The sequence below is a fragment of the Lycium barbarum genome, chromosome 6 (genome assembly GCF_019175385.1).
Source record: "Lycium barbarum isolate Lr01 chromosome 6, ASM1917538v2, whole genome shotgun sequence".
NCBI classification, from domain to species: domain Eukaryota; kingdom Viridiplantae; phylum Streptophyta; class Magnoliopsida; order Solanales; family Solanaceae; genus Lycium; species Lycium barbarum.
The window spans coordinates 108,828,534-108,856,236 of record NC_083342.1 but is presented as its reverse complement, the minus strand read 5'-3'; the positions used below and the strand labels follow the sequence as shown (position 1 = coordinate 108,856,236).

Here is a 27,703-nt window from a genome sequence, read left to right as displayed (position 1 = left end):
AACTAACACCCACATTAACCCCTATAGTACTGATGAGGACTTTAATAATTAGAAACTCACTAGTAATGGTAAATTTAGTTCAAGCTCAACCTACAAAATGCTAGATAGTCGAGCTGATCTTAGTACCAATGGACTCTTCATGAGCTTTAAGGAAATTTGGAAGCTGGAGGCCCCCAATAAAATCAAATATTTTTAAGGAAATTTGGAAGCTGGAGGCCTTCAATAAAATCAAATATTTCTTCTGGCTCTTGAACCATAACAGACTGCCAATAGCCTCCTACTTTCACAACAAGGCCTAAATATTAACCCTGTTGTGCCTCTTGTGGACAACAGCCAGTAGATATCAACCACATCTTCTTTGAATGCTATATCGGTAAACAGTTTTGGAACTGTGTGGCTAAAAAAACTAACCCCTCTATCCAACCTTCCTCCTTCATTAGTGCTAGTAACTGGATCACTGCTTGGAATAGCCTAAAGAAAAAAAAATTGACAGACTAATTCAGTGGGAAACCTTAATGCCTTTCTGCATTTAGGGAATTTGGTTAAATAGAAATCACAACCTTTTTAATCAAACTAGAGCTTACCCCTCTTGTGAAACCAGTTATAACCTTGCCATTGAGTTTAATATGCTAGCCAAAAACATTACTCCCTGTAAGCCAAGAACTACCATCTCCATTAAGTGGGAACCCCCTAATAGGAGCAGATTCAAGCTTAATACTGATGGGGCTTGTCGAAAAAACCCAGGCATAGGAGGAATAGGAGGAGTATTTAGAGATGGTAGTGGGAACTGGGTAATTGGTTTTATGAAGGGATTACCCCATACTACAAATACTCTTGCTGAACTAACGACTATGATGCAGGGACTCAGAATTGCAGTGGAGCATAACCTAACACCATTAGAAATCAATTCAGACTCAACGGAGCTAATCAAAATGATTAAAGAGGGCCATTTGCCTTCCATGTCTATTATTTCTGAATGCAGGTACTTTATGGAAAGGCTGGGACATCCGGAGCTAAGGCATAGCTACAGGGAGCAGAACAGGGTGGCGGATTTGCTAGCCAAAGAGGGAGGAAAGCAACTCTTATTTGATGATGTGAAGTTATTGGAAGCTCCTCCCATTTTTGTTAGAAATGTATATTTTGATGACCAGTGTGATACTTTTTTTAATCGGGTTGTAAATTTTGCTAACACTGTTGGAGGTGATGTTTTTGGACAACTAAACGGCCCTGAGGCTGTTAACTCTAATGTAATTAGGATGTAGATATATGAATATATATTAGTAATATCTATTTCACCAAAAAAAAAAAAGTAGGTTTTTTATATCATCTGTGCATCCCACTTTACTTAATATATACATGGATTAAAATTTTGATCATGTTACCAGTCTCAAATAAAATGGATTAAAAGTTTGAGTGCAATAAAATAAAATTGAATGACTATCCTAAAATTAACCCCACGAAATCATGGCATAAGTATTTGAAAAACTTCCCTCTGTGCGCAAAGCGGAAGGAATATTTTTAAAGTTACAACACTTCCTTGTAGAAATCTCCCAAAATAGTAGCAAACCAAGTAAGGGTGTTTGGATCTACTTATTTTAGGTGCTTGTTGGCTTTTAAGCACTTTTTTAGTTTTTGTGATGTTTGACAATGATAAAAAGTGTTTAAAAGTACCTACTTTTAGGCATGAAAAGTACAAAAATAAGCCAAAAGCTAAAAGTTGGCTATTATCAACTTATGGCTTTTGACTTTTACCTTATAAGCTACTCCCTCTGTCCCATAATAAGTGTCACCTTAGTAGAAAATAAGCATATTAAGAAATCAATAATGTAATGTGAAGTTTACTAAATTACCCCTAGATAACACAAATAAATTACTTTTACCTTTTGATTAGAGCATATACAAGAAGTAAACCTTTTGACATTAGGAATCTAACAATGCCAAGTTACTATGTGGCTTTTCCAATCATCATTTAGATGTTACTTTATTGTCTAGTGGTAGAATTGGAAAAAATTAGTCAATTTATGTCTTGATTTCCTAAGGTGACACTTATTATGGGACAATTTTTTTGGCTAAAGTGACACTTATCATGGGACAGAGGAAATACTTTTTAAAAGCCAATCCAAAATACTAAGTGTTTGGATTGGCTAATTTTAAGTGCTTATTGGCTTTTAAGCACTTTTCTATTTTTTCTGGTCAAAAGATAAAAAGTGCAGTAAACACTTACCCCCTGTTTGGATGGTGGTTTCCCGTGGTTCATTAATATATGATTTTCTATGATACCATATTTGTTTTCATTGTTCTTAAAATTATGTGATATGGTATTGTAAACCCATAGTTCATCCCATGATTATATAACCATGAAAAGTCCCAATTTTTGTAACCACAGATTTGATGATTTTTTCGTGGTTACGTATTTCATTTCTCCATTATACCCACCCTCCGCCATCCACCTCCACCCTACCACTCACCCCCACCCTACCCCTGCCCTACCCTACCACTCACCCCCCACTCCACTCATGCCCTACCACCCACCCCCACGCCAACTACCCCACTCTTCTGCCACCTACCCTCACCACCCAATCACCACCCACTACGCCTCACCACCGCCCAACCCCACCCCCTACCACCCACTACCCCACCCTCATCCCATAACCACCCACCACCCTCACCACCACCCAACCCCATTCACACAACCACTCACCCCCATCCTCATCCCACAACCACCCACCATACACCACCCACCCTCCACCACCCCCACCAATTACCTACTTATTTTTTAAAGTTCCTATTTTATTCTTTACATGAGTTTTATTAATATATATAAACTAATTTCTAATTAAGAGTTAAAGTTATTTTAGTAAACTTACAAGTTATTATATAGCACCATCCAGTCAAACGAAATAATACAAACGTTATTAAATCACAACAAACAATATAATCTATTCAATTATTATATTCACTAATACAGTACAATATAATACAATACCATACTGGCATACCGTAGCATACCACACTATACAGAACCAGGGAAACAACCATCCAAACTGAGGGTTTGTTTTAAGTAAAAAAAAAAAAATACAAAAATAAACCAAAAGAAAAAGTTGGGTATTCTTATGAGTTTTATTTACCTTTCAGCTTCGAAGCTACTTTTAAAAGACAATCCAAACAAGAGACAAATTATCCGCTAGTTGCAGCACCTTGTAGTTGCAAAAATGGCGTCTGGCGGCGGGGTGGTAGAGTGGCATCTAAGACCACAAGTACCAAAGAACCCTGTTGTCTTTTTTGACGTAACTATCGGCAACATCCCTGCTGGTCGCATCAAGATGGAGCTTTTCGCCGATATCACTCCCAAAACTGCTGAAAATTTCAGGTATTTAAACCCTAATAAGCTTTAAGTATGTTAATGAGGGATATTTCATACTTCATTGTAGGTCTACGATCCTCGTCTCATTCATTTTTTTAATCTTTTTATTTGTTGTAAGAATCAGCTATAGCTTTAGAGGGTAACCCATACCTTTCTCCGAACCCCCAGTTTACTTGCATTTAACTGTGTAATACTTACTTTTTAGCACCTTCTGGCTACTGTTGTTGGGTGAACCAATTGAACGGATAATTAGCTGAGTAGTGATTTTGGTTTATAAGCTTAAAATCCCCTGCAAGTTGTTGTAATGCCAAACTAGCGATAGTTCAATATTTTTGTCTTGGCAGTTAAATGAGGAGAAAGTAAATGAAATCATTAATAGGATACATGATATGTTATCTCTTTTTCATCAGCTAGACAGTTACAACGTGCAACTTGGCATGAAAATTTGTCTTTATCATTGTGCTTTTAAAGCACTTACTTTTCCTTTCTAGATCATGTTACTTATTTATTTTATCTAATAAGTTCTATTCTAAAGCTCTTTTTAATGCTTCATTGCAGGCAACTATGCACAGGAGAGTTCAGGTAAGTTTGTCAAATTATGTTCGTGTACCATTCCCTTTTGTTTGTATTTGATGCTAGTTTTATTGGTTACTTGGTTTGTGAAAAGATTATATTGCTTTCTACTGGATTTTGTTTATGTTGCCTTACTCATCTGCAAATTTGATTTTGTAGGAAAGCAGGAGTGCCACAAGGTTTCAAGAATTGTCAGTTCCATAGGGTGATTAAAGACTTCATGATCCAAGGTGGTGATTTCCTAAAGGTTGCTTTCTCTAGCCTTAACCTTTTATTAGGATTCTATATTAAGGGATATTCTGTTATGAAAATCCCATTTCCATAGGAATTGGGGTGATTGACGACTTTATGAAGGGCTTTTCTCTGTGTGTGACCCTAACTATGTGCTTCTTTGATTGAAAAGTGTGTGTTAAGACATGTTTGAGATAGACTATAATATCTTTGAGTATCATGGCTTAGACACATTTCTGTTATGTCTCCAATAATTGCACCTTGTTCGTTGCCCCATCATCTGTTCGAAAATGAGCATGCTTCAAAGAAAAAGAAAATAAATAAAAGAGAGAACTGACCCCTTCACTCTTAATGCTGGGTTTGTTGTTGAACTCTTAAAGTTTCTAATGAATCCAAAATCACTGTTTCATATTTTCTTTCGTTCACAATCAGTATTCTATATGTTAGTCTACTCCAAAGTTTTTGATTACTCAAAGGTGTAAAGATGATATGTCAAAGTAAGCATTCAATTTGCAATTGAATCAGGCAACTATGGATTACATCTTTGACAGATAAAAGCTCCTAATTATTCAGAGGTTATATATTGAGCTGTCAAATGGCTTTACTTCTGAGCAACACAACTTTAGCTTTATTCTATATCTATATTAACACTGTATAATTCTTTTTTCCTGCAGGGAGATGGTAGTGGATGTGTTTCCATATATGGAAGCAAGTTTGATGATGAAAACTTTATCGCCAAGCACACTGGTCCTGGCCTATTATCAATGGTATGTGTTCCTTTCATATGTCTCTTTGTTGCTTATGGAATTGCAATTTGATTTTTTTTCTTTTCACATGTAATTATTTTCTGCTGAATCGTTAGCTTATACTTTCATTCTTCTCCTTTGCAAGTTGTATAACTTGATATAATTGCTTTTGATGCAACTGCATACAATATATACTAATGAGGGAACTATAGTATGGAGAACCTGAGTTATAAAAAGAAGCAATATGGCTCTAATCGCTTCTAAAAATAATCACTCCTTGGTGTGTCAGATTCCATGCACAAGAGCAAGGTGTAAAAAATAAAATAAAATAAAACCCTGAGCTGATCAAAATTGATTTACCACCCTTAAAGAACTCTTCAATCCCTTTCGTGACAGATACACCAACAAAGGCAGTTTAATCAGCTTCCATAGCTTCTTTCTCATCCCCTCACCACTACAAGGCCAGTTGCTTGCATTACCAGCAAATCCCTGCCAAATTGAAATGCAGCACCAAACATTCAAATCCTGGTACCATAGAGAAAGAGGAGAAAACTTTTTACAGAACAGTGACCAGAAATTCAATGGTCAGAGGAAGGATTCAACCCAGAGTCTGATGCCATAGAGAGAGAATATAGAAAGAAACAATGAGCTGAAATTCAATATCCTGAGTAGGGAGACAAGACTAAACTCTTATATCATAGATAAAAAGAGAAAAAGGTTACTTTTCCGGTATTGTGTTGGGAAGTTGACTTTAGACTTTAAATGAGGGGTGCTTCTCACAAAGAAAAAAAAATGTTTAGATGATACTCAGTATCCAAGTGTTGATTCTATTTGAAAAGAAAAAAAGAGAAGAAGTGTTTGGAAAATATTTTGTGTATAAATAATTGGAAGGATGCTCATATGGCCAGAAGAAGTGATGCCTTAGGAATGATCACCGGGAAAGGCGCGGCACCATTGGAACAATTATTAGAAAGCATGTTCTGTCAAAAAAGGTCATCGAAATTAAGAGTGGTCCCACCAGAGTGCTATGTTGCTCGGACTCTTCAAAACTACGGGATCCAAGCAACATAGCCAGAATGTCACTGCAAAAAGACAGAGCAATAAACTTATGAGAAGAAAAAAAAAAAAAGAACTTTGGCTGGACATGTGTGGTTGATACAGATGATTTTCCATGTTAACATGCCGTCAAAGCTCATTTATTTCTTTCGCTGTATTGTCCACTTTCCATGCGCTAGCCCTCTCCTTTTGCTTTTGAATGCCCAATTTTGGATGGGTCTTTTAACTATTCCTGCCTTCATTTATTCAGTAAATAAGGCTTGGGAATTAACATCTTCACATCTTACCTTTTTACACATGAAGCATTGACTATGCGTGGTTCCTCTTCAGATTCTACGAAGTGACTATGGCTTCTCATGCTGCCAATCACCCAGAAAAAGTAAACAACAACAGCAACAACAACATACCTAGTGAATCCCACAACGTGGGGTCTGGGGAGGGTAGAGTGTACGCAGACCTTATCCCTACTTTAGGTAGAGAGGCTGTTTCCGGAAGACCCTCGGCTAAAAAAAAAGCATAGGAAAGGTCAGATACGGGCAAACAATTCAAAGCAATTATGAAAATGAAAACAACGAAAGTGAATAAACCATGATAAACCATTTTGTGAATACAGATACTCGCCGAAATCAAGGGACAAGAAACTAAAGAGCAATGCAACTACTCGTAAGAAAGGATAAACATGACTACCTACTAGCCTTCTACCCTGATCTGAGTCCTCCATACCCTCCTATCTAAGGTCATGTCCTCGGTAAGCTGGAGATGTGCCATGTCCTGTCTAATCACCTTTCCTCAATACTTCTTCGGCCTACCTCTATCTCTTTTGAAATCGTCCATAGCCAGCCTCTCGCACCTCCGCACTGGGGCATTTGTGTTTCTCCGCATCACATGCCCAAACTATCTCAGCCTCGCTTCCCGCATCTTGTCCTCCACCGAGGCTACTCCTATCTTGTCTCGGATAACTTCATTCCTAATCCTATCGCTCCTAGTGTTCCCACACATCCATCGCAGCATTCTTATTTCCGCCACTTTCATCTTCTGAACATGAGACTTCTTGACCGGCCAACACTCCGTCCCATACAACATAGTTGGTCTAACCACCACTTTGTAGAACTTACTTTTAAGTTTTGGTGGCACCTTTTTGTCGCACAACACTCTGGAGGCAAGCCTCCATTTCATCCACCCTGCACCAATACGGCGTGTGACGTCATTAACAACTCCTTGTATAATAGACCCAAGATACTTGAAACTATTTCTTCTGAATGACCTGGGTGCCAAGCTTCACTTCCACGTTAGCCTCATGCACTATATCACTGAACTTGCACTCCAAGTCTATGTTACTCGGACTCTTCAAAAATGGACACGGGTGCGTGTCGGATCCTCCAAAAGTAGTGTATTTTTGAAGGATCCGACACGGGTGCGGCATCATTTTTGGAGAGTCCGAGCAACATAGCTCCAAGTACTCTGTCTTGGTCCTACTCAACTTGAACCCTTTAGACTCCAGAGTTTGTCTCGAAACCTCCAGCTTAGCGTTAACTCCGCAGCGAATCTCGTCAATCAGGACTATGTCATCCGCGAATAATATACACCATGGCACCTCACCTTGAATTTGCCGCGTCAATCCATCTATCACCAAAGGAAATAAAAATGGGCTAAGAGCTGATCCCTGGTGCAACTCCATCACAACTGGGAAGTGCTCCGAGTCTCCTCCCATAGTCCTTACCCTGGTCTTGGCCCCATCATACACGTCCTTGATCGCCCTAATGTATGCCACAGGTAAACTTCTAGCCTCTAAGCATCTCCATAGAACCTCTCGGCACTTTGTTGTATGCCTTTTCTAGATCGATGAACACCATGTGTAAATCCCTCTTCCTCTCCCTATACTGCTCCACCAGTCTTCGTACAAGATGAATAGCTTCTGTGGTAGAGCGCCCCGACATGAATCGAACTGGTTCTCTGAAATAGACACGTCTCTCCTTACCCTCATCTCCACCACCCTTCATAGTGTGACTTAGCAGCTTGATCCCTCTGTAGTTGTTGCAACTTTGAATGTCGCCTTGCATTGCCATTCTTCGGGCATCTTAGCCGTCTTAAAGATGACATTAAATAGCCGAGTCAACCACTCCAAATCTGCCCTGCCTGCAGTCTTCCAAAACTCCCCAGGAATCTCGTCGGGCCGGTCGCTCTTCTCCTACTCATCCTACGAACAACACCTTTAACTTCCTCAACCTTTATACTCCTACAATATCCAAAATCACGACACCTCTCGGAGTACTCCAAATCTCCCCACGACACCTCTCGGAGTACTCCAAATCTCCCAACACACTGTCTTTGTCCCCTTCGTCGTTCAAGAGTTTATGGAAGTATGACTGCCATCTCTGTCTAATGAGAGCATCCTCCACCAGTACCCTGCCATCCTCGTCCTTGATGCACTTCACCTGATCCAAGTCACGCGCCCTCCTCTCCCTCGCCTTGGCTAGTCGGTACAACTTCTTATCCTCCCAGAAAAAGTTAAAAATAAATAAATTGTGGTGCTCTTGGAGTCCGTACTTTTTTGGAGGAAATCCGTGTTATATCTCTTCAACAGTATGTGGTAGAATGGTTTCAATTGAACTGCTTATTCCGTTCTTCCCATTTCCGAGTTTCTTGGTCCATGCTGTAAAGTTCTTGTACATTCCTCCGAAATATCATGTCCCATAAGACTCCCTCCTCATCCTCTTCTCCTTCTTCTTCTTGAAAGTCCTTAATTTCCTCAACACTAACCCATTTTTCATTGAGACGTCACTACCTTCCTGTTCACTTACTGGACTAATCTTAATTACCCTCAATTCCCTCACCACTAAACCCCCTTTGCTTGAAAGCCCTTAATTTCCCACCTTACTCATCTGAGGTGTCACTGGCTTTCAGTTCACTTGCTGGTCTAATCTTAATTGTTATATCTGATACAAAGGTAGCTTTAAAGAAGCACGTTGATGAAAAGAACATGGTGTAGTCTCTTATAATATTGTTGCATGGACTTTGTAAAAAGTGATTGAACTTTATATTTCTAAGGTTCGCTCATTCATAATTGTATTTAAATAAATCTCTTGCCGTTAAATTAGGATCTCAGATGGTACTTGATCCCTGTTACCATTCTCGAAAAAAAAAAAAAAAAAAAAAGAAAAAGAAAAAAAAGGTACTTGATGCCCAAACTTTTTCCTGCAGTAGAAGGGGAAGGGGAAAATATTCTGGTAAAATAGTTGATAAGTTGTTTGAGTCCGTCAAGGATAGGATCAAAGAGGATAAAATTGACTTGTGTCCCTGAGTTCGTGAAAGCGGTGAGACAGTTAATTTATCAAGCTAATTCATGTTCAAGCATGAAATAGAAGTAATTTTACCTTGGATATGTCAGAATTGTATATTTAATGGCATAAACACTGACATAAAATGAAGCGCTTGATTTCATAAAACCTTCATAGCTGTTCTGAGTTTTTGTATGTAATTATATCAGTTTAAATTACTGGAAAAATGTTTAACAATCATGTGAAGTTTGATTCTTCAAGTGTATCCTTACCTTCTATTTTGATGTATATTATGAAATCCTTATTTTGACAGGCAAATAGCGGACCAAACACTAATGGATGTCAGGTAAGTCATAAAGATCATTCCTTTTATCAATGTAGTGACCCTTCATTAAGTTTTAAGTTGTAAACTGACACAGAGCATATACTAGGTGCCACTCTGGCATAAATGGACGTGGAATTGGTTAGGTTTAATGCTGATGTTGAAAAAGGAAATAGAACGCCATATAACCAAGATAGGGCTTAGATTATGCTAGCATATTTTTTATTTCAATGATCTTTTAGGTTGCTTAAGTGTAATCCTTTCCTTACGATGTCCTTAAGCATAACAGTTGTTTGTGGCGAGAGAGAGAGAGAGAGAGAGAGAGGGGGGGGGGGGGGGGTGATTAAGGAGAGTTAATTAGCTTAGATCCACCTTATCAGGGGAAAAAGTGGATTAGATCTGAATGAAGCGTATGTTTCTGATTCTGCTCGTTGCTCCATGCAGTTTTTCCTCACATGTGCAAAGTGCGACTGGCTTGACAACAAGCATGTTGTTTTTGGGGTACGCTTTGCTTTTTGTGTTAGCTTCTAGCATTTCATTTATCTGTGTTTCATGCTTGAAGTCTTACTTTAATTTGTTTTCTATCAACATCCCTGACATGGTCCCACATTGTCGTCTTGTAAACTCATTGATCAGTTACCTGTCATCAGTGGCAGCCATGTTTAATGGAGTTAGTTCAACTCAATCCCCTTTACTCTGTGTGTGTGTGTGTGTGTATTGTGGAATCCCCTAAACACAATTGAGCATTTTTTCAAATCCCTTGATGTAATTCCTGCCTCTGCCACTGCTTATCATGACTAGTCACTTAATACATTCCTTATTTTGGTGCCAGATAATGCCTATCAATGTTTCATGTGTCATCAGATTCAATTTTTATGAACGTATATTACATACAATTCACTCTGATGAACATATCGAGCTATGAGTTTTCCCACTGTGTTAGGCATTTGGCGATTGTTTTTCATCTAAAAATAAGAAACTTCTTATTGACTTCTTTTCCATGATTATGTGAGAGATTTTTCTTTTCTGGTTTCTTTACAGCGTGTTCTTGGAGATGGTCTTTTAGTGATGAGGAAGATTGAGAATGTGGCTGTTGGAGCTAACAACAAACCAAAGCTGGCATGCGTGATTGCTGAGTGTGGGGAGATGTAACTGGTAAAAATGAATGTACTCATAGTGATTGGTCTATGGATAGGATACTAAAGGTGAACAAACCAAAGCTGGCATGCGTGATTGCTGAATGTGGGGAGATGTTACTGCTAAAAATAAATGTACTCATAGTGATTGGTCTATGGATAGGATACTAAAGGTTTCAGTACATTTAAACACCCATCTGTACCTGGTTATATTTCCTTGGCATAGTCTAGAGGCCTGTTGAGTTTATTCATGCAGCAGCGCTATAGCCTATACACTGTTGGTATTTAGTTAATCGTCTGGTGACCATAAGTGAAACTCTCACTCACTATTGTGGGAGGATACATAAAAACTTTTCTCAACATAATCCCGTTATTGTCAACTGAACACGGTCCGAGGTCGACCTGCTAAACTTGTTCGAAGTGGAATTTAGAATAGTTCGGGATCGGGAGTCTAATTTTTTGTTATGCTCAAGTTGCCAGTGAAAAGAAAATGATTCATCAAAGAAAGAAAATCAGTAACGATCATCATATTCCAGCCAACCTTTCGATTTTAAGTAGAACTTTAAGCCACGCCAACATTTGAATTAGTCAGTTGGGAGCGGATCAAGTTGTTTTTTTTTTTTTTTTTTTTTCAGGGAATCAAGTTCTTAGAATGAGAATTCATCAGCTTAATTGAGCAATTAGTTGAGAGATTTTTCATTTCTATTTAACGCAGACAAAATAAACATATAATCGTAGTTAGTTGCAATTATATTATATACATAACACACTTCTAATCAGGGGCGGAGCTAGCCCTTTGGGTGGCCGAACCCAGTAGCTTTTGTCCGAACCATATATTTGTATTAAAATTTTTGTCAAATATGTATAAATTATTAATTAAGAACCCAGTAACTTTAAAGAAATAGAATCCCGAACCCACAAGCTTCGAATCCTGGCTCCGTCTCTGCTTCTAATCTCCGATCTTATTCTTCTGAATCTTCATTCTCGTCAAGCTCAAGTTTTAATCTCATGCTTCAGCATCTACTATGCGGTGGAGTTAAAATATAAAAAATAAACACTTGAAAAAGTCAAGGAGATTTAATATACAATGCATATACATGAAAAAAATACTTGACCTATTTAAGCAGAGTATAATTTTTGAATGAACGAGTCAATTCCCCGTTGCTTGTACTTTCTCCAACAATTTCCTCGGAGTTCATAAAATTACTATAATACATTCATGCGAAGCTCGTTCGAATAATCTTCCATACACTTGCTAATTGGGGTTTTATTTGTTTTTGTGTCGAGATATCTACCTAAGTTACAAAGAGTAGTTTGCTGATGACTGTGTGATGATTGCGACAGATAATCAGCTAGTTTATCAAGATCTCGAAGAAATTCAGATAATTTTTATTTTGATTTTCTAGTTATTTTTAATTAGTGTCTGGATCTTTAATTAGAAAATCAGTGAATTAAGCTATTCACGCAGGGTTGTTTTTATATTTGGTTGGATGGAATAGGGTCTGTCCGCCATCTCCTATTTTGATGTCCTCTGAGTAATAATTGAGAAGACACCTAAAAAAAAAAAAGAAAAAGAGGTACAAAGTAGTACTGTGTGCATTGACAGTTGTACTTTGCATAACGAGAAAGGAGTAAAAGACAGATTCGTATTTTGTGTAGCAAATAAACAAGTAAGCAGAGAGTGGAGAAGCGATCGCAATAGCAAAGGAAGTTTGATGGCTCCAGTGGTACCAAGATCCGGAGACGCCATTTTCGCCAACGTTGAACGTGTGGTAAACACAAACATCCTTATCAGAAACCTAACAAATTGAGATCGTGCCTTTTTATTTTATGTTCGATTCCGTTCCTTTCACAGTAATTATAACTAGTATTTTGTTATTGAAGAACGCAGAGCTATTCACACTAACATATGGAGCAATAGTGCGGCAACTGCTGACTGATCTAGAGGAGGTTGATGAGGTCAATAAACAGCTTGATCAAATGTAATACTATATGCTATTACTGCCTTTTGTTTTCTTAAGCTTGGGTTTCTTGGTAGCTCTTAATATAGATCTTCATTGCAGGGGTTATAATATAGGAATTAGGCTCATTGACGAGTTTCTAGCAAAGTCTAATGTTTCAAGGTGTGTTGATTTCAAGGAAACTGCTGAAGTCATTGCCAAGGTCTCTTTTTTATTCTAAAAGAATTACTCTACTATATGTGTGTGTGAATTTTATGCTGTTTGAGCTAGTTTATTTCTCCAATATACTTGACAGGCAATGTATAAGAATATTAGGTTTTTGGACAGGGTTTTTAATACCCTTTTGCTCTTTGTAAAGATCTAATTAGCACCTTTTTGTGGGTGCTTAAGTTTTTGTTTCATAGTAATACAACTGTTACCTTCCTCAAATCATTATACTCCCTCTGTTTCAATGAGTTTGTTCGGTTTTGACTTGGCACGGAGTTTAAGAAAATAAATAAGACTTTTGAATATTGTGGTCTTAAATTATAGATACGTAAAATGTACCTAAATGTCCTTTAATCTTGTGGTTTTAAATATGCCGTGTGAAAAGTTGGAATTAAAGAGTTGCCAAAAAAGGAAAGAGGCATTCTTTTTGAACGGACTAAAAGGGGAAGTAAGACAAACAAATTGAAACGGTGGGAGTACTTGTTTTATAAGGTTTCACATACTAAAAAGCTGCTGGTGTATTTCTTTTTCACAAAAATTTCAGCTGTTGCATAATTGTTTGCCTCTATGAGTGATAAGAAAGTGTGTAGCTTTGCTCTTGATTTTATGCTCCTGTAGAAAATTGTGTTCGAGCATCATTTTTATTAGATCTCACTAGGACAATTACTATCACATGGCATTTGGAGTTGAATTTATCCCTAAAAATATATCTGGAACGTTCCCAACTGAATCATGATATTTAGGTGTGCGGCAGCAATGACAATATGAATTCCAACAAACTCAAAGTACATTGCATTAACATTTAATCTCAATGAGTCCACAAAAGGATGCTTCAACTGCAATTTTCTATCAATTTAGCTATAAGAAATCAATTTGCAAAATTACTTTCATAATCAACAGCTATGGTAACATTACTACTCCATTAATTATTTTTTGTTGCCAAGAGCTATTCTATCATTATCATGGCATTTGAGCTATAAATCAATTATTGGAGAATAGAAATGAGATAGATAACAAACAAGAAACGGAGAAAAAGAACAATTAGCAGCAAGAGATAGTAGAAGAGAAAAACAGAATATGAGCCTAGAAAGAAGGATGCGTGAGCATGAACCAAAAATGAAGCAGTAAGAAAAAAGAAAATCTAGAAAAAAAAACAAAGAATAGAAGAAGAAGAAGAAGAAGAAGAAGAGGAGGAGACAATAAAAGAGCATTGAAACATATCTCGAGAGGAATCCTAGCATTTATATGACAAAAGGCCCTATCTTATTCTTATCCTATATCCCCCCTTTCTTCATCTTTTAAAGTCAACAGTGACTGGTTCTTGCTTAGATCACGTTGCGCCTTATTGTCCGAAGCACACGCTTCTTCAGAGTTCACTTCACGCTCGTGAAGGGAGGACCTCTTGCTGTGCATCACTTAATTGCTCTAGATGAAATGGGGATTGCTAGAAAGTTAACTTAGTTAAGAGCCCAGCCTTCTAGTTGATATTGTGGGTTAAGGAGATACATTGTACTTCCCCTGCAATATGCATGAGCTAAGAACCTTGGTAGTGTTTACATTGTACAGTCTGTCTAATATCATGCTTCAGTACCTTTATACTTTTTGGGCCTGTAGATGCCAGTGCTGAAGTGCTTATTGACCAAACATGGTTTCTTGTTGCTCATTTAAACAGGTTGGTCTCAAAATGTTCCTAGGAATCACTGCAACAGTGACAAATTGGGATGTTGAGGGAACAACGTGCAGTCTAATTTTGGAGGACAACCCCTTGGTAGACTTCGTTGAGCTTCCTGATACCTGTCAAGGTCTATATTATTGTAACATCTTAAGTGGAGTACTCCGGGGAGCATTGGAAATGGTAAGCTTCGTTTCTCGATACAAACTAGGTTTATACATGATTCTCCATAAATAGTAGCCAATCATCAATGCTTCCTGGAATAGTAAAGGTGCTCCGAAAGTGTAAACAACAAAAAAGAAAGAAAAAAAGAAAGAGATTTCTCTTTGGCATGTACAATTTTCTACTCCTTCAAACTGTCTTCTGTTTCTTTCCCTCCAAACTATCCATCTAAGGGCCAAAGGTTTTTCCGAAGGAAGCTATCAAAGGAGTCAACACATTGATATGAGAGAGAATAATATTCTATGCAAGCTTCTTGGGTTACATGAATAACTTGGATCTGTAAAAATTTTGAGATTGTTCAATTTGTTTTAGACTAAAATTTGTTGCAAGGAATCAAAGATGCTTTGAAAACAAATGCAGCTCCATTCAGAACATGAAGATGAAGTGCTTAGTTTTGTTTTATTTTTTGGTGTAAACATGAATATATGGAAGATCGTGCATCCTTTGTAGATGTTATAGGAACCTTGTGAACCAAAGGAATAGGAGACTGATCTATTGCCTTTTGTAATAACTTTGGACTGCATTAACTTGGTGCAGTTTTTTTCTGGATATATATAACAGTTGTTAGCTTCTCAAGGAAAAAAAATTTGTTGCAATGACAAACTTTATCTCCATTTTCCCTGTGTTCAGGTGTCGATGAAAACAGAGGTTACATGGCTTCGTGATATGCTCAGAGGGGATGACGCATTTGAGTTGCAGCTGAAGCTTCTGAAGCAAGTTCCTGAGGAGTATCCTTACAAAGATGACGAGTAACATGCTTTTGTGATGCTAGACATTGCAAATGCAATATAAGAAGATTTCTTTCCAGCCTTCCAGGATTATCTTAAAGTTTTTTCTGTTGCTTTGGCGTCTCTTCCAGTTTTCCATTGTGGTAAAACAATTTATTTTAGTAAAATCTCCAACTTTGCCTTGGCTATCTTTAGGTTCTTGTGCCTTAGTTGTAACTTTAGAATAGAGAGATATTCTTGTCATGTTGAGAATCTGTTATGAGTCAAGGATACGAAAGGGGTGTAGGAACACTACCATACGCCTGGCGCAAACACGCAGAGCACTGTTTGAGATATAATGAAACAAACAGCGCTCCGGATTTGCGATAAAGCCAGATCACCTGCTTCGCGGGTTAACACCCGATAGATCAGATCGTGAACTCTTTCAGACCCGACGTTTCACTTGGTTGGGGCGATGTACCCCAAAAAAAGAGAATCTGTTATGTAGAATTAAAATGGCAATATGTTTATTACTGGTACATCTTTAAGAGTCAATATGGCAATTATGCATTCTTAGATCTTATTGGGCAATTGTACCTGGCATACAAGGAAAGCTGGAATTCTACGACAATCTCCAGCCTCTTTGTGCTGACTTGGCTTACTCCAATTCTACACATACAGATCTTTCTGTCTATTATTGAGTGTGACTTAAGTATGAGTTATGTGCTTAAAGTTCTACCATTGAATTTGGTGTTCTGAAGGATTTTGTCGTTCAGTTTTCAATTGATAATGTGTATTTTGTAATTTTGGGATTTATCTGTATGTACCAGATTGGAAGATCTCCTCTCATTCTTGGATTTTGTAGGTCATTCTTTTTTCTTCCTGTCCTGTTTCTAAATGTCTCAATATCTGATACTCTAAATTACTTCCGGCAACACATGAAACACAACTTTCCACCTGAGATTAATATAAACGGTTAGGGTTTAAGTTAATGAAATGATGGAAAATAATAAGTTTTGAATTAGAAAAAAGAAATCTTTCATGTCAGTGCATCCAAAAGCTCCCTCAAGTTTTGCCAGCTTAAAATTTTCAATCAGTCTATTTATGCCAATTTCTTCTGTTATAGTATCAATGGGTTCTTCAATTTTCGACCTCCAGCATCCTCCGTTTTATGTACATATCTCTCCTATTACTTTGTGATAAACCAGATAAAGGAGAAACCAATAACAAAGCAGATTATACTTTGAGCTTATTTCCTTCAAAATGTGGTACACTATTATTTTGTTAGATATGACGAGTTGCATAATTTGGAACTTTTTGTTTTCAAGAGAAGTTTAGCATGTTAGTGAGGAAGCAATTCACTTGTTATTCCCATATCAATGAAAAGGATTCACGTTGCTCTGTTTTTTGCTGAGAACAGAGTGGAAGTTAAGGGGTGTCAATTGTGTAAATCCTTAAACTTTTTCATTCCATCTTTGCAACAAGGACATTTTTTTAATACCTCACTTACCAGAACAATACTACTCAATTTTCAAAATCTTTGAAATAACAGTACAAATCCGTTCTCCCATGACAGCGTTATTAAACATACATGCCTCAAACAGGTTGAAGAAGGCAAGAAGCTGCACAGTAAATAAACATATACGTGTAATGGACAAAAAAACCTATGCTATAAGTTCATGCTTTGAATAAAAAATCTGTCGCAACAGATGTGTTCTTATAGGGAATGAGATCATGAAAAAATTAGAAAAAAAAAAAAGTCTTCTTAGTGTCTATGTTACAATTTCATCGATGGTTTTGCTAGGTCCTCTAGAAGTATACACAACAAGTACTCTTAAGCTCCACATGATTTTGGAATTGTGTTTTGACAAATTGAGAGGCCTCTGACTCACTTGGTATCAGCACCTAATTTTCATTTCTAACTCACTTCTATTAGTCCCCTGGTCTGTCGACCATAAAAACCAAGCGGTATGTCAGTCGTCAAACATTCTGGCTGAGAAGATCCGGAATTAAATGTGTGAAATAGAAACCTGATTAGATCAGCTTAGACATGCTACCAGAATTAGTGCAAGATTTGGCCTTACAAACAATCTTCGAGCAACAAGCAGACTTTTAAACGTATACGTTTCTTTCCTAGAGTGAATGTTAGTGTTGCAGCAACTTAGATGACTGACATACGGGGGCAAATGTACATGTCAAAGTGAAACTCAAATGGGGCCGAAAGAATCCATTTAGTATAAAAGAGAACCTTAAAGGAACTCAAAGAACTACATATTCTAAAGGCTGCAATCTACTTACACTTCAAAGTTCAAACCATCAACGCATACAACTTAAAAACGATAAAAGAATTTACCCACTAAAATATAACTCTGATAGACTATGTAATAGTCTATGTAAATATTGTAAATATTCTCTTCCTTATGTATCGTAATTAGGTCCTATAATTTAGCCTAGTATCATTCTGATAGGGAGATACCTACTTTATATATAATGATTTTCATACATCAATATAAATCACGGATTGATTTCCTACATGGTATCAGAGCAGGACCATCTCACCCGATGTTAGGCCCCCAAATTAAATTGCTCATGCACCAGATGTCCAGTCCTGGGCGTGAGGCGGGGTGTTGAAGAATGGAAAAAGTCCCTCATCGGTGGTTAATGAGATGGGTGGTCTCCTTATATGGACTTGGCAATCCTCCCCTCATAAGCTAGCTTTTGAGGTTAAATTAGACCCATGATCCATTTCTTTACATGGTATCAGAGCGGCTCTATTTGTTGATAATAATACTCCCTCCCCGCCACCTGGCGGCAACAATAATTCAACTAACCGTCGTGATAATAATTGTGGCAGGAATTCTAACAGGAACAAGGGAAAGGGGAACAACAACCGCGGGAAATCCGGCGGCGGCAGACAGACCAGCAACGACTAGTGGCCGACGAGACAGCCACCGGCAGGGGGCTACTACTGGCCTGCCTGGCCACCCCAGCAGTGGCTAATGCCCCCCTGCCCGTATCCGACGAGACAGTGGCAGCAGCGTCCCACCACACCGCGGCCCGGCAACGACATTCTCAGTGTGGGTCCACGACCTCAGCAGGCCTATTCCATGCATGATCCGACCTATTCTGGGTACACTCCGACAGAAGTGGAGGCAGCCATGCACACTCTGTCCATGCATCAATTGGATGATAATTGGTACATGGACACCGGAGCGACTTCCCACATGACTGCCAACTTAGGTACTCTCACATCTTATTTTAATTTGAGCAATAATTCTGGAATCATTGTTGGTAATGGTAGCACTATTCTAATTCGAGGCTATGGTCATACATCCCTACCCCCACCTAATCCTCAATTACGTCTCTGAAATGTCTTGCATGCTTCAAAACTCATCAAAAACCTTATTTCCGTACGTAAATTCACTAAGGACAATAATGTTTCTATTGAGTTTGATCCTCTTGGGTTTTCTGTGAAGGATTTACCGACGGGGAGCCGCCTAATGAGATGTGAGAGCACTGGGGAATTGTATCCTATCATTTCCACAAAATGGACCACTCCACCATCCACCTTCATTGCCGCATCACCTAGCTTGTGGCATTCCCGACTCGGCCATCCGGGAAATGCTATCCTTAGTTCTCTTCGTAGTAATGCCTTAATTGAATGTAATAGGGCCCGAACTTCTTTTTGTACCTCTTGTCCTTTGGGGAAACATGTTAAATTGCCATTTTATGATTCATTGTCATTTACTACTATGCCGTTTGATATCATTCATAGTGATTTATGGACATCTCCTGTTTTAAGTTCTAATGGGCATCGCTATTATGTTTTCTTTCTTGATGATTATAGTAATTTTCTTTGGACTTTTCCAATCTCTAACAAGTCCCAAGTCTATTCCACTTTTCTATCTTTTAAGGCATTAATACGGACTCAATTCGAAAGGGACATTAAAAACATTCAATGTGATAATGGGCGGGAGTTCGCCAATGGGCATTTTCAATCTTTTTGCGCCTCAAATGGTTTAAATTTCCGATTTTCTTGCCCCCATACCTCGTCTCAAAACGGCAAAGCGGAAAGAAAAATTAAATCCATTAACAACATAGTGCTCACTCTTCTTGTCCACTCGTCCATGCCCCTCTTTTTGGCATCATGCTCTCCAAATGGCCACATACCTCCTTAATGTACTTCCCACCAAAGTCCTTGGGTATAAATCACCAACGCAAGTTCTCTATCAACGAACCCCCTCCTATTCTCATCTCCGGATTTTTGGGTGTCTATGCTATCCACTTTTCCCATCTACAACTATTCATAAGTTACAAGCAAGATCCACCCCGTGTGTATTTTTGGGCTATCCGTTGAATCATAGAGGATATAAATGTTATGATTTATCCACCAACAAAATCATCATCTCAAGACATGTCATCTTTGAGGAAACTCAATTTCCCTTCTCCAAATTGCACTCACCAACCCCAACTTCTTATGATTTTTTTGACCATGGGATTTCTCCATATACCCTGCATTTTCTGTCACAGCCTCCTCTACCCGTCGTTCCCTCGGTCCAGCCCCTCCCCCCCACTGCCGAGCAGCCCCTCCCCCCCGCTGCTTCACCCGTGACTGCCCAGCAGTCCAACCCCACGGTCACTGCCCCACAGCCCCTACCCCCACTGCCCCACTCGTGACTGCCCAGTAGCCCACCCGCATGGTCACTAGAAGCCAACATGGGATTTTTAAGCCCAAACAACCGTTCAACTTAAATACTTCTAGCACTCCCTCCATCTCGCCTATCCCACGAAATCCTGTCAGTGCTCTAAATGAGCACAATTGGAAAGCTGCCATGGTTGATGAATATAATGCTCTAATTAGTAATAAGACGTGGGAGTTGGTTCCACGTCCCACTGATGTGAATCTTATTCGTTCTATGTGGATTTTTCGTCATAAAAAGAAATCTGATGGTTCTTTTGAGAGGCACAAAGCCCGTCTTGTCTGTGATGGCAGGTCTCAATAGGTTGGAGTTGACTGCGACGAGACTTTCAGTCCAGTTGTCAAACCGGATACTATTCGTGCTGTCTTGAGCATTACACTTGCACACTCTTGGCCCATTCATCAGTTGGACGTCAAGAATGCTTTCCTACACGGTAATCTTATTGAGACTGTTTATATGCATTAGCCTATTGGGTTTAAGGATCCAAAGCATCCGCATCATGTCTGTCTCTTGAAGAAATCGTTGTACGGACTTAAGCAAGCTCCCCGTGCATGGTTCCAACGCTTTGCAGACTATGTCTCCACTATTGGTTTTTCACATAGCCGATCTGATCACTCTCTCTTTATTTATTGTCGAGGTTCTGACATTGCTTACATTCTGCTATATGTTGATGATATTATTCTCACAGTTTCCTCAGATGCTCTCAGAAAATCCATCATATCTCTGCTTAGTGCCGAATTTGCTATGAAGGATTTGGGCCCTCTAAGCTATTTTCTGGGTATCGCTGTTACCCGGACTTCACACGGCATGTTTCTCTCTCAGAAAATTATGCAGCAGATATTATAGAGCGTGCGGGCATGACTGCATGTAAGCCAAGTCAGACACCGGTCGACACCAAAGCCAAACTTAGTGCCACGGCCGGGCCTCCTTGCGATGATCCCACCCAATATCGTAAGTTGGCCGGCGCGTTGCAGTACCTTACATTCACAAGACCAGACATCTCCTATGCGGTTCAACAAGTTTGCCTTCACATGCATGATCCAAAGGTTGCACATATGCATGCTCTTAAACGCATAGTCCGATACATTCAAGGTACTATTGAGTTTGGTCTCCATCTGTACAAATCCTCCATTGCCTCTCTTGTTTCTTATACAGATGTAGATTGGGGCGGTTGTCCAGACACTCGCCGATCCACATCAGGTTACTGTGTTTTCCTTAGCGATAATCTCCTCTCATGGTCATCCAAACGACAACCTACTATGTCTAAGTCGAGTGCCGAGACCGAATACCGTGGCTCTCGCTAATGTCATCTCTGAGTCCTGTTGGCTTCGCAACCTTCTTTTGGAGCTCCGTTGTCCCATCCGGACAGCTACATTGGTTTATTGTGATAATGTTAGTGCCATATACCTATCAGGTAATCCAGTTCAGCACCAACGCACTAAACATATTGAGATGGACATACATTTCGTACGTGAGAAAGTTGCCCGTGGAGAAGTTCGTGTTCTTCACGTCCCGTCCCGTTACCAGATCGCAGATATCTTCACTAAAGGTCTTCCGCGCGTGCTCTTTGATGATTTCAGGGACAGTCTAAGCGTACGACAACCTCCCGTTTCGACTGCGGGGGTGTGATAGACTATGTAAATATTGTAAATATTCTCTTCCTTATGTATCGTAATTAGGTTCTATAATTTAGCCTAGTATCATTCTGATAGGGAGATACCTACTTTGTATATAATGACTTTCATACATCAATACAAATCACGGATTGATTTCCTACAAACTCAAAACTGAAAAATAAACAGTACTAAAGATGATTGGAACTCATAATATGTTTGCTCACTTATAAAACCATTGAAGAATCTATCTATATAGAATAGGAGAAGCAAAAGCGTGATAAAATGACAAGTGTCATCGCCAAAAAATTCCTGTTTAAAAAATAAAATAAGATTAAAAAAGACAAAAAAAAAAAAAAAAACTAACTAGTTAGCACGTCCCATGCCCCCATTTCCCCGGCTACTAACTCACAAACACACGCAAGCACGGTATAAACTTTTAAAAAAATTAAAATTCAATAAAAGCACGTTTTTTGGCTCCTTTTAGCAAATTATATTTGAAAGAAAAATATAAGCAATATAAAAGAAAAGTAGTAAATGATTTCTACCCTACTTTTTGAGGAATTTAAGGATGTATCCCTTATGTAGTTATGTTTGTTATAAATGACATACTCTAATAATTAATACAAAATAATAAATAAAAAGAAAATAAACTGCAAACTCACCCATTAAATTCCAAGTTTACTTTTTAAAAAATTTAACAAACGAAAGATAACTTCGTCTTTAAACATGCTTTTTGAATTGAAAACTGACAAATCTTTGAATTGGAAAATAAACCTACGTTATTTATTAATTTCCGAAAGTAAACCTTACCTTTAAATATATTTTATTTTCCTTTCTCTGTTTTAACTTTCTTTTTAAATTTAAGTTGATCCATAACAATTTTTTTAATATTATATTTCATACTTTAAACCAAATCAACTCAGACCTTTAATTTTATTAAATATTATACGTTACAGGTTACAACTTTATTTTTAAATAGTAACAACTTCTTATCTGCATTAAACTTGAGTTGACAAACAAAACTTTTATATTTAAATGATATGAAAATATTCACTGAAATAAAGATTTAAATTCAAATTTAATACTTACAGTTTTGGAGATGGTTACAACTTCTCCATTTTATCCTAACGAAAAGATAAAAAAAAAAAAATACTAAACTAAATCAACCCCACGTCTGCCTAACTTTTCCATTCCCCATTTCCCTCACATTACCACACACAATCACTCCCCCAACTATATATATCTGGTGGAAGAACACTAGAACTAGACCTGAGATTATGATGGTGAGGATGGTGATACGTTAATTGTTGTTTCTTCTTCGTCTTCTTTTTTCATTTTTTTGATCTTTGGAATGGATGCGTGGAATTTTTTTTTTTGTGTCAATTTATTATATATGATAAATTATTGGAGAGAGTTTTACGTGGACCATCCTTTGGATAAGTCTACATTATTATGCAAAATTTGTTTTATTTGTCTTTAGTTTTGCAGTTCTTTGCTACATTGCAAATATTCTTGCAGAAGCTTGGAGGTAATTTATTTAATAGAGACATAAAGAAATGTATGTTATGACCTATATACTACTTTCAGTATTAGTTCCTCATAAATATTTCTATGGAGAAATTATTTTTTAGAGAATGGAATTTACTGATGTTTATTAATCAACGTGCATCACGAAGAATACCGAATTGCTTCAGAAACTACTTTCAAAATAGTTTTTATCCTATTAAGCTTTTTAAATTTACATTTCTCATAATTTTTTGTTCTTAGTTATTATTATATTACATAGAGAACTAACATCTATCATTAAAGATTCAAGAAACGAAGATGATTTGGAGCCAATTTGGTGTTTAAAGATTCAAGATTATGGAGTTGAATGTGATTGATCTGTCATGCATGGAGAAGCTGAGAACTGCAGGATTAAATAAACTTACAAGACACCAAGATCAAATTTTCTTTCTTTATATGAAAATCTTATTTTCTTGAATTTGATAAAACAACTGTCCTGTAAATATTGCATCACATTTAAATTGATAATTAGAATTCGACGATCCAGTTCTAACATGCATTAAAGTTAGTAAGGACAATCTTTCCATATGTTAATGGAAAAAATCGTTCTTTCTGCAAATGAAAATCTTTTCTTTATTTTGGTGTTGATAGTGTAATAGAATTTTTAGGGAGAAGAGGTTTCACAAGATTCAAAAAATGCAAATCAAGTCAAACATATGGGGTATACCTTTTCGCTCTACGATTTAAAACTTAAATTTGAAAGGAAAAAAAAAAAGGCTATAACGAAGAAGAACAGAAACATTTCATTTTTTTTTTGTGTGATATGGTTAATGATCAAACAGTAGGAAAAAAAAGTAGGAGTACTCCCTTTTTTGGCATTAGTCTTAGCATCAACATTTGAAGTTATTTACTTTTCAATTTTTCATCTTTTTCAGCTTATTTGTTCAGATTTTTTTTTTTTAATCATGAATTGAATAACGTAGGTATGCAGTTAGAATTTGATGTATATAGATTTTATATGAATTGACATAAAAACGTATGGAGGAAGAGAAAATGGTGAGTTCAACTCTACAAAAATGAATTTTATTCATTTAAGAAGGGATAATGGTTCCAAATTTATCAAAAAAAAATACATTATATAAGTATTTGTTTGTTGCTCAAATCGAATATAATGTATTCTTTTTTGATAAATTTGGAACCATTATCCCTTCTTAAATGAAGAAATTACTGTTGGTGAAATGTGATAAATGAGTCACAAAAATGCAAAAAGTTATTACCGTAATAAAGATAAACTTTCTTCTATTCCTCTTAATTTAAGATTTTCTTTTCATTTTTTGATGGAATTTTCCCAATTAAACAGAATTATTTTTTATAATTTTAAAAATGTCTCATATATAAAGATAGTAGTTCATAGGAACAGAGTTCAATTTACAAAATGAAAGAGGGGACCTTTAGCCGGGAGGGGGGGATCTAGGGCCGCTGAGGGTGTTCACCCGAACACCCGGCAAAAAATTATACTGTATATATAAGGTATTTTTTTAATTTTTATGTATATATATGGATTTTGAACACCCTAAAAGACAAGAGAAGAGGTTGGTTCAGTGATTTAAGGAATTCAAAATTCGCCTTGAGGTTCAAAGTTCAATTCTCAGTTAGTACATTTTTATTTTTCAAACCCCCTTAGTGATAATCCTAGATCCGCCACTGCCTTTAGTTGGTAACTAGCAAAGAAGCTATCCCCTATCAACGTATATAGTTGAGGGCAAACCGAGGGTTTACCCGCAGCTTCTGTCCACAAATCCTCTTTCGCTTGGTTACGGGACTAGAGCCAATCGTCTCTTGTGCTACGGTCTAATTTATATGTCAAAGAGCGGATGGTCTTGCAGTGGATACAGGGGCAAATAGTTTTGTGAGGAATTCTTAAAGGAAAAAAGATATACTAGATATTATTAATAATAAGAGCACATGGTCTAGAGACAAATAGAACAAGCGAGGGAGAACGAGACTTCTCAAGAGACTTTTTAACTTACACGTCGTGTGGAGCATCATTCTGGCCGTTAAATCATGATTTTTACTCTGCACTGATGGTCTGATTTAAAAGAGATCATACTAATTAATCTTTCATACAAAGAATGACTGAATATATTATGTATATATGTACAAGAACTTTTTCTGGCATTATTGACTATCCTAAGAACACTATTCATATAAAAAATTATTTTGTGTTAATTTATTTTTGGCTTGCTTTTATTCTCCTCTCTTTGGACTACTACTAACTTATATAGCTATTATGAATGTATATATACTTTTAATTGGATAACGATACATGACAAAAAAAATGTAGGTATAGACTTCAAAATAACTTAAATTAGGAGACATGAGATGAAGGCTCTTTAAGATATTAAGATTTTCACTTCAATGCAATAAATCTTATGATTACTAGATGGTCTATGCCCGTGCGCACTTCGAATTATAATGTATCTATGTATATGTAATATATATATATATATATATATATATATATACTATGTTCAAAATACGATTAATATAACATTGTAATTTGTGCTCCGTATCTAGAATTTTATTTTATTCGTGTTTGCTACGAAAAATTATTAATACTTTTTAAAAGAGAAGACTTGTTTAAAAGGAAACTATTTTCCTTTCTTTGAGATAAAACAATAGCAATATTTAAGCATCAGTTGATACTTTCAATTTTAATTCGATTAATTTAAAGGTGTAAAATACTTATTATTTTTTATCAAATTTTGATTTAGATAATTCTAATTCAAATTATTAAATTAATTTTACATGTTTAAAACGAAACAAAGTAGAAATTGATTTTCTAAATTGATTTTCTATTTAAACGAAGAAATACTATTTTTTAATTTTTGGTAAATATTCTCGGTTTAGCTCATTTTACTTGTCATGTTGTCTTTTGGATGGTTTTTTAAGAAAACGTCGATTAGATTATAATTCGACTAATTTACCTTATTCATTATTTGATCTCCATTTGATATATTTTTTTTACGACATTAATCTCTTTTCACATTTATTAGAGTAAGAATAAAAATAAAAAAGTAATTAAATTCTATTTATTTTAAAATATAAATATTTTAAGTATATTTATTTTATTAAACATAACAAATAAATGACATGGCGGAATAACAAATACAACAGTGTAATATCTACATTAGATCTCAGGCTAATATAAAAAAAGAAAGAAAATTGTATGGTTTGACTACTTAACCTTTTGAAGAAAAGTAATTTCATTTGCTTCCACTAATGGATTGATACGCACGCGGCAATGAATCCATCATTATTGACTTAATGAGATACTTTAGAAATTGCATGAATATTGTTTGATTTTTTAATATGGGGTGCACTTTTTTTTTGACATTATTAATTTGCACTATTTTTATGCATATATATATATATATACTTAATATAACATTGTAGTTTGTACTCTGTATCTAAAATTTTATTAATCTCTTTTCACATTTATTAGAGTAAGGAAAAAATGAAAAAGTAATTAGATTCTATCTTATTTTAATATATAAGTATTTTAAGTATGCTGCTGTACAATAATTTCATTTGCTCTCACTAATGGGTTGATACGCATGTGGCAATGAATCCATCATTATTGATTTAATTGTTTGATTTTCTAAGCATTTTTTTTCCCGTGAGTTTGGATGCGGCGAGTTCCACTTTTTTTTCTTCCTTTTTTTTTTATTGCTTGATGTTATTTAGTATGGGGCTTTTACGGACGATGAAGCATGGGTCTTGCTTTATATAGTTACTTCTTTTTTTATTTTTTATTTTTTATATTGCTTGGTGTTGTTTAGTATGGCGCCCACCCTTTTGGACATTATTAGTTTGTACTATTTTTATGCATATAATATATATATATATATATATATATATATATATATATATATATATATATATATATATTATGTTCAAAACACGATTGATATAACATTGTAATTTGTGCTCCGTATCTAAAACTTTATTATATTAGTGTTTGCTAAGAATACAAAGTCTGCACTTTTTTTTTTTGACATTGTTTATTTTTTTAATATGGGGTTCATTTTTTTTTATATATTGCTTGATTTTGTCAATATGAGATATTATGTTCAAAACACGATTAATATAACATTGTAGTTTGTGCTCCGTATTTAAAACTTTATTATATTAGTGTTTGCTACGAATACGCACGGTGTTTAATATGGGACCCACATTTTTTTTAAAAGATATATTTATATGGTGGCAAACTGCATCAAGAGACACTTCAACTTCTGTAGTTGTAAAACAACTATAATTTGTTGATTCTCTGTAGAAGCATAATGTTTTTTTTTCCTTCTGAAAAGGTACTTTAGGGTTTTATTATTTTCTGTTTAGCCAAATCA

The 27,703-nt window shown here is 36.5% G+C and overlaps 2 protein-coding genes across 2 annotated transcripts; both read left to right on the top strand.

The window, feature by feature from the left end:
- The first annotated feature begins 3,129 nt into the window (after positions 1-3,129).
- Positions 3,130-10,977, top strand: LOC132645366 (peptidyl-prolyl cis-trans isomerase CYP22). The gene is made up of 7 exons (XM_060362320.1): positions 3,130-3,370; positions 3,923-3,946; positions 4,097-4,184; positions 4,843-4,935; positions 9,562-9,594; positions 10,015-10,071; positions 10,612-10,977. Exons 1-7 carry the CDS (start codon positions 3,213-3,215, stop codon positions 10,720-10,722), a joined length of 564 nt encoding a protein of 187 aa, XP_060218303.1. The 5' UTR covers positions 3,130-3,212; the 3' UTR covers positions 10,723-10,977.
- Positions 10,978-11,874: 897 nt separating this feature from the next.
- Positions 11,875-15,684, top strand: LOC132645367 (uncharacterized). Its single transcript, XM_060362321.1, has 5 exons — positions 11,875-12,478; positions 12,591-12,688; positions 12,770-12,869; positions 14,547-14,729; positions 15,399-15,684. Exons 1-5 carry the CDS (start codon positions 12,422-12,424, stop codon positions 15,519-15,521), a joined length of 561 nt encoding a protein of 186 aa, XP_060218304.1. The 5' UTR covers positions 11,875-12,421; the 3' UTR covers positions 15,522-15,684.
- The last annotated feature ends 12,019 nt before the right edge of the window (positions 15,685-27,703 follow it).

Bases quoted from the DNA above. Each gene is read 5' to 3' on its own strand.
- LOC132645367 (XM_060362321.1), top strand. From the start codon at position 12,422: ATGGCTCCAGTGGTACCAAGATCCGGAGACGCCATTTTCGCCAACGTT. The intron at 12,479-12,590 runs GTAAACACAAAC...TTGTTATTGAAG, and splicing joins TCGCCAACGTTGAACGTGTG to AACGCAGAGCTATTCACACT. The intron at 12,689-12,769 runs GTAATACTATAT...TCTTCATTGCAG, and splicing joins AATAAACAGCTTGATCAAAT to GGGTTATAATATAGGAATTA.
- LOC132645366 (XM_060362320.1), top strand. From the start codon at position 3,213: ATGGCGTCTGGCGGCGGGGTGGTAGAGTGGCATCTAAGACCACAAGTA. The intron at 4,185-4,842 runs GTTGCTTTCTCT...TTTTTCCTGCAG, and splicing joins AAGGTGGTGATTTCCTAAAG to GGAGATGGTAGTGGATGTGT. The intron at 9,595-10,014 runs GTAAGTCATAAA...TGCTCCATGCAG, and splicing joins CAAACACTAATGGATGTCAG to TTTTTCCTCACATGTGCAAA.